This window comes from Plasmodium malariae (assembly GCF_900090045.1).
Source record: "Plasmodium malariae genome assembly, chromosome: 5".
In the NCBI taxonomy this organism is placed as follows: Eukaryota; Apicomplexa; class Aconoidasida; order Haemosporida; family Plasmodiidae; genus Plasmodium; species Plasmodium malariae.
In genome coordinates, this window is record NC_041779.1 from 154,158 (window position 1) to 162,577 (window position 8,420).

At 18.5% G+C, this 8,420-nt stretch overlaps 1 protein-coding gene and 1 pseudogene across 1 annotated transcript, besides 1 other annotated feature; both read right to left on the reverse strand.

Moving 5' to 3' along the window:
- Positions 1-1,935: 1,935 nt before the first annotated feature.
- PmUG01_05012700 lies at positions 1,936-2,775 on the reverse strand (annotated as a pseudogene).
- Positions 1,936-2,775: a sequence feature (Plasmodium exported protein, unknown function, pseudogene).
- Positions 2,776-7,556: 4,781 nt separating this feature from the next.
- On the reverse strand, positions 7,557-8,420 carry PmUG01_05012800 (Plasmodium exported protein, unknown function; the record flags this gene model as incomplete). The annotated part of the gene is made up of 2 exons (XM_029003334.1): positions 7,557-8,204; positions 8,331-8,420. The coding sequence occupies 2 exons, from the start codon at positions 8,418-8,420 to the stop codon at positions 7,557-7,559; spliced, it is 738 nt and encodes a 245-aa protein (XP_028860290.1).

Sequence of the window (8,420 nt, forward strand, 5' to 3'; positions counted from 1 at the left end):
ACAATGCATTACAATGAATATAATAACTTTAATAATATATTCAACATATATTAATAATGCATTCACATGCTAAAAATAATTTACTAAATTTAAAATTAAATATAATAATTCACATTTATTAAAACAATGTTATTTACCAAAAAATATACATAAAGAAAATTATATATAGACGTAAGCATAATTACAAATTACATAGAATAAAATAGAAGTATATTTTAAGTTATTCGTTCATATTTTTTTATGTCATAAATAATTCATAAAAAGAATTATATTAATACACGATTACAAATAACATTATAATATAATAATTTATGCATGCACGAATAATGATAAAATAACTTAATAATAGTATTAATTGTGTATTTTAGAAGATAAAATTGCAAAAAATATATTTTTAATATTATATTGCATTATGCTTCATTTTTTTTGGTGAATTAATAGATTAATGACATTATTTTCGTTAACATTAATAATATATATATATACTTTAGAAATTTTTTTTACCATATTTTATAATTATCCATTTTATAATATAAAATTTGTTATAAATACTCATTAAAATTTGTTTTCAGTAAAAGTTAAATATAGTTTTGCATAAAATTTTAAAGATATATACAAACTTTTTTTTTTTTTTAATATTAATATACTTACTATTTTTAATTTTTTATATTAGCTGCATGATTATTTATAAGAGAAGATTCTTGTAGATTATACAACTTCTAGTGCTAACATATCCCCATGCAGAGTATACTATTGGAATATCCAAATTTTATTTTTTTATTAATACTTCAATAAATCATTTATGTAAATTATTAAAAGAATTAAAACACTTGGTATATAACATAATAGATACGTTAATTTATGTGTTTTAACTTTTTAAATTTTATTCTTTATATAGTTTCTTAAAAATACATATATTTCACATTATTGCTGTTATTACAATCAGTAAATGTACTGAAAAGAGAAAAATGGTACGTACTTTATTTTAGTATATTTATATATTCTTGTTATAGTAAATTTTAAAGTTTTATATATAATAATATGGAGTGGAATTAAAAAAATATATTTAATTGAAAATATCATAAATGTTATATACATTTTGTGGCCTTACATATAAATTTTATTAAGGATTAAACAAATTATTTTATAATAATAGAATGACGATATAGAAAAATAAATAAAGATTAATGAACATATATATTATCTATAATTACATGAGTGATTTAATTCATTAAGTTTCTCTGAATTTCTTTATTTTATATTTAATATAAGCTCTTCAAAAAAAAAATTTTTTTTTTAAGTAAAAAAAAATGTATTGTAATAATATTCATTCAATTAATAATTCAGTTTTTATTTATATAAAAACAAACTAATAGGAAAAAAATAATACATATATTATATATATATGTTATGTATAACAATGCAAGTAAATGCATTCACTTCTTTGCTTAATACGAAAAACAAAACATGCTTATTTTTGATTAAAAAGCTAATTATACATTTTTAATTACTCCAGAAAATAATAATTCAAGATTAAAATAAATTAAAAAAGAGTCAAAACTATTTTTTTTATAATTACAAAAATAAATTGGCACATACATCAATAAAATTATATAAACTGTGCTTTTATGTATTTGTATCAAGTTACATATATTTTTTTAAAAAATCTCGTTTTATACAGAATTATATATATAAATGACAATATTATTGTAAAATAAAAAGACATTTTAAAGTAAAATATGTATAAGATTAAAAAATTCAAATTTACAAGAAAATTAAAAGTGTAACTTTTCACTGTTGAGGATCAAAAAATCCCATAACCTGCAAGTCTACATATTATATTTCTTAAATTATAGGTATGTTTATTATTTGTGTATATTATTTAGGAAATTATATATTTTAATCGTTATAAAATAATATTTTATGTAAAGAAGTTTATTCCACATGATTCATTTTACTTTTTAAATGTAATAACTTTTCATATTTTACAGTTTTTCTTAAGATATAAAAAAGCCATACTAAAACTATAATCCATAATATATATAATGGTGCAAAATATTTAAATCCATTAATAACACTTATGCTGCTTAACATATCATTCAAAATATACATTAACATAGCCCATGCTGCCCCAACTACTAAATGTAAGAAATATAAAGCAAAAAATGCTTCATTTTTTCTTTTTATACAATGTTTTATAAACTTAAAATCAGCATTTGTACTATACCTAACTACATTTTTATAATATATTTTGTCGAACATTCTTTTCTCAGAATAGGTGTTTACCATATTGTTTACAGAAGGTTTACTTTTCCCAGTTTGATTATAGCCTCCTAAATTATTTGATGTACATTCGTTTCGCAGTTTATTTTATCCTTTGGATACTCTTTCAGTATTATATATAGGTTTCTTTTGTATTCTCCATTATGTGGAATATCTTCTTTTTTCCACATTATATTTAGGCACTTTTCCTTTTTATGATTTGCTAGTAAACGATATTTTCTTTCACATGATTTTTCATCAGTAGGGTTCTTCTCATCAAGATATTTACAAAAGTTACTCTAAAATAACAAAAGAAATATTCACGATTTAAAAAAATAAATAAATCATTCCTAATAAAAAATATAAATAGAAATAAAAAAAACAAAAAAATGAATAAAAAAGATATCATTAATTAATGATATCATACCACTTCACTATTAAAAGGACATATCCATCTTAAAAAGATAAATGTCACACTTTTGATAAAAAAGGATAACTTAAAATTTTTTTCATAATGTATATTTTTAATATTGTATTATGTCTGTTAATAACAAATTATTTATAGTAATTACTTTTTCAATGACAAGGGACACCTTATTTTTTTTCATAAATAATTAGTAATATTCATATAATAAGTATAACACATTTTGCAACATAGCAAATGTAAGAAAACCTTAAAATTTTTTTATCATACTTTGACCATATTGTTATTTATAAAAAATTAATATTAATTTAATAACATAATTTTAATATATTAATAATTATTTAAAATACCTAATTTTGTTATTTAGTGTAGGAAAATAACTAAATTATTATTATATTGATCCTTTTCAATATAAAAAAAAAATGTATTATTTCTTAATACTTGAAAATATTCACTTAATATGAAATATATAATGTATAAAGTGTATATAATGCAATATTCTGTATATTAAGAGAATAAATACCAATTTTAATTATATTTCCTTAAGAATTAATTTTTGATAGACATTATATTTTGGAACAAATGATTATTATTATTATTAAAAAATATTAATTATCGTAAAAATATAATAATAGTAATAATGAACTATAATAGAAACATATTTACAAATTTTGTATAATTTTAATGTAAAATCTCGTACTTTTTATAATTTATTTTATATATAAAAAATCAAAATTATATGATTCTAATGCACTAAAAAAATATCAATTTTTAAAAGCAAAAATGAAAAACAGAATTCTTATATATCTATCATAATTTTTGAAAATTATAATTTCTAATTAAGTTTAATTTATTTCATCATTTGTAAATGAACATTTTTAAAATTTTTAAACTTTGGGCATGTATTCTTTTTTAATAAAATTTATACATTTAGAAGAAATGTTAATAAAATTAAAAAAAGAAAAGAAAAAAAAAGTAGATTATAATTAAAATTGGCACGAAAATCTTGTATACAATATAATCAAATCAGATATTTCGAATGTAATATATTTACCGTATGTATACTATATACGCGGTATCAAATGTATATAATAAATAAAAAAAATAACAAACTAATTTTGTAAAATGTACGATTTCATAATTTTAGTGTGGATAACATTTGAATAAATGAATTATTTTTTATTTATTCATTTACAAATACATTATATTAAAAACAATTTTTACTGATACAAATTAAAAAACATAAAACTATATTTTGATAAAAATATCTTTAACAGCAAAATTGTGCTCTATTAACATATTTATTTGTCTATATACTATAACAGAAAATAAAATTATAAATTACAAAAATATTATGTAATTAATAAATTAATATTAATTATCTAATATAAAACTCCAATTTTTTCTTTTAAAATATTATTCTTTAATAAAAAACATATGAAGTAAAAAAGAAAAAAATTTATTTAAAAAAATTAAAACTATTTTATTTATATTGCTTTATGATAAACACATTTTCAGACTGATATTTATGAATTATCTTATTTAGTTCCTTTTAGGTTTTCGTACATTGGGTGTATGTCACTTTTTTACACAGTTAATATTTCATTATATAGTATAAGATTACTTATATAAAATTTTATAATAATCCATACATATAAATTATTAAATAAATTATGGAAAATAAGTGCATATATTATAAAATCTTGAAAAACTTTTTCTTGTAAATATAATTTTTTCCTCTTAATAATGTTCATTATTTGTAAACATTTTTTTGAGTTTTTTTCTTAAAAAATAATTATTTATTTGAATAAATTGTTTATATTTTTTTTAAATTAAGAAATGATACATAAATAATTTAAATTCCTAGTAAAATATTTATTTCTCTTATTGTTAATTATACATACTATTAAACAATTGCATTCATATTTATCTATATATAACACGATAAATTTTACATGATTTCCCCATTATATCTTCTTTATATTTAATAAAAAATATTATTGCATAATAACGGAACGAGATAAATATAAAATAATAATAAATTTCAATTTTCAGAAAATAATTTTCATTTATATACTATCTATGCAATATTATATATACAAAATATTAATTTAAATATTGAATTCTTATGGAATGTATTACATCATATATTTTAAATATAATTTATACAGAGAAACGCAAGTTTTACTTATTCTACAATAAATAAAAAAATATTTTAAATTATTTCTTTTTTTATAATTTAAAATATATTTTATAATTTTTACAATTTATAAAATGTTCTCTTAATTCAGTTAACATATAATATACTCTTATCTATACTGAAAAATGTGGATGTTTATACAACAGTCATATAAATAATTGTATCGTTCAAAATGGTAACAATTTTTATACTCAAACTGAAAACATTAAAAATTAATATGATCCTAATAAAAACCATATGATTAACTTCGAAACTATACCCTTCATAAAATTTCCTAATGACCGGTATTAGTCTCCTTAATATAAATATATCTAAATTCCTATAAAATCTTCATTAGTAGATGAAAACCACAAGAAAAGAACTTCTTATCTTACTGGAGATTAGTTTGTCTGTTATTTTTTAATAATTACATTAACAAATTTTATAGTATTTTTCTTAATTTTTCTTTTGCTAGCATTTTAAATTACCCCATTTAGAAATGTGAATATAGTTCTAAAATCTCTTTAATTTAGTGTGACATAAATTTATTGTTGTAGCTGTGTTATATTTAGAGAAATGTAACTTTTTTTAAAAAAATTTTACTTTATCTGGATGTTTCTGCCGTACTCAGTGATAAAAAAGATAAAAATTTGAATTTTTCTTTATGAAAAAAATGAACAGATATCGGTAGCTAGTTCTGTAAACGAACAGTTATATTCTTCAGATTTCATATACTATATAACATATCATACTATATAATATTATAATTTATAAATTTTCTGTAATATATATATTTGTTCATCTAAAATAGAATCTTGAACAAATTAATTGAAGCATACATTAAAAAAATACCCCTCAAAATATATTAGAATACATTTTTTCAGTGATAATATTGCAAAGGAAATATTATACAAATGAATATGATTCTAAAAAAACTATAAAAGTTTCACACAATAGAAAATGGAAAGGAATATTAAGAAAATAAAAAAAAAAAAACAATAGAAAAATAAAGAATCATTTTTATATTGAAATATATTATGAAAAGAGTGTGAAAATAGAAATATACATTCGTATTAAGTATATGACCCATATTAATATTATTTTTCATCATTAACGTAGCTATGATATATAACATTTATTATAAGATATTTATCCATAGAATATATAAGAAAAATTCAATAAATAAATGTGTATAACACAATCCTTACTTATATTGGAATATAAAGTTTTCATTGTGATGCCCAGAAACTGGCAAAAATATCATATATATCAGTATATAATTAATACATATAAAATGATTTTTATGCTATGATAATTATATTCGCGCATATTCCATAAATTGTTTAATTAAATTTTGAAAATTCAGTGCGAGAACTATAAAATTTGTTATCAGATATGTTATATATAGAAAGATATTAACTAATCTAATGGAATTAATAATATTATGTAAAATATAACAGACACATACATTTAATATTAAGATGATCCAGATGAATATGCTATATTTTTTTATTTGTAAAAATATATAAAAATATCAGTTTTTTTTATATTATTATGATACTCTATATTTATATATATAACTAAAAGTATGTAACTAAAATTAAAATATATTTATCATCAAAATAAATTTTTTTATTTTTCTGTGAATACATATTATTCTCTAAAGATTGACTCAGTATTTTAATATATTGATAACTGTGAACTCTAATATGAAATAACATGAACTATAAATTTTAGTACATAAGTAAACTTTTTAATAGTATATACCACACTATTTACATTTTACCCTTATACATATTAGATAAAAAAAAAAAATTATAATTTATCATAAAGCAGTTTTTTCTTAAATAGAATTAATTTTGCGCATCTTTCTTGTTTAGTTCTAGATTGCTCTATGCACATATAACACTACTAGTTTATATTGTGTTAATATTATTCATATTCAAAATATCATCTATTTTAATATTAAATATTATATTTAAAATAAAAAAAAAGTAATTACTATATATATTATTTGAAATTACTCATATTAGCTAATCTATTTTCATTGATTTCCTTTTTTCAAATTTATTCGTAGATGTTATATAACGAATTTATATTTTAAACAGAAATAAATGTATGATGATAACACTAATAATACATATAATTCTATTTTTATATATATTTAAACAAAACTATAGCAAAACAATTTATAAAATAACAATATAAATGCATTCATTCACATCGGTTGTTCATGTGAAGAACATGATATATTTAATTGTAATATAAAACATTTAATATATTTCTTTAATTATGTCAACATATAATAATCTAAGACAAAAACGCATTAAAAATAAGAATAATCTTTACACATTCAAATATAAATTAACACAAAATTTTAACGAATTTATATTAATTGTTCTTTAGAATATTAATATTAACGCAAAAATATATATATTTTATGAAAATCAGATAATATACACAAGTATTTATATGAGCCATAATATTATCTTAATCTGATATACTATATTAAAATGAAAAATGAAAACATTAAAACATTCAAATTCGTAAAACATTAAATATTTCTATTCATACTTTTACGAACAAAAAACTCTACATAAATACAAGTGGATACATAAAACTTAAACAATTATGCAATTATTTTTTACGTGTTTATATCAGTAATTTACATATCTTAATGTTTATAAAACCTTACACATTAGGGAAATGAAGATAATCCCTATCATGTATTTCACTGATTATACGTAATGACTTCTCATGTTTTTTTATTTTTTTGCAGACATATGCAATCAATGATATAACTAACATGCTCAATATTAAAAAAAGTACCATAATTACCGTTAGTTCCTGTGTCCATTTACTAAATACATTAAAATAATTTAATATATATATAATAAGAGTCATTGATAATCCAACTAATATAAGAATCCCAGTCAACATAAAAAGCACTTTATATTTATCATTTCTCTTCTTTCTTAAATTCCTTATATTAGCATTAGTAACACCTCTAATATTATTTAGAAAATGTGTATTATCTAGCATTCTTTTTGCAAAATATTTATCCCCTACTGTGAGTGCAGAAGATTTAACTTCCCTTGCTTGTCCATACCCTTTGATATTATTTAATGAACATTTATTTGTTTTTTTATTTTTTTCTTTGGATAATTTGTCATTAAAAGCATCTTTCTTTTCGTATTTTCCAATGTCTAGAATACTATAATTTAACCATCCATTATTTAAACTATTTTCTTGTTTATGTTTTGCTAGTAATCTATAAGTTCTTGCATAAAATTTATTACCTATATTGTATGGCTGAAGCAGGTATTTGTTAATCATACTCTAAAAAACAGTGTAAATATTTATTATTTAAAAGAAGAAATCATCTCATACTAAAAAACAGGACAAAAAAAAATAATAAACCAAAAGTACGTAAGAAAAAAATATACTTAAATAAAAGTTTTATACCATATCATTGTAAAAATAACATATCCAAGATAAAAAGAAAAAAGTACCAATTTTAATAAATAAGCATAACTTAAATTTTTTTTCCACCAT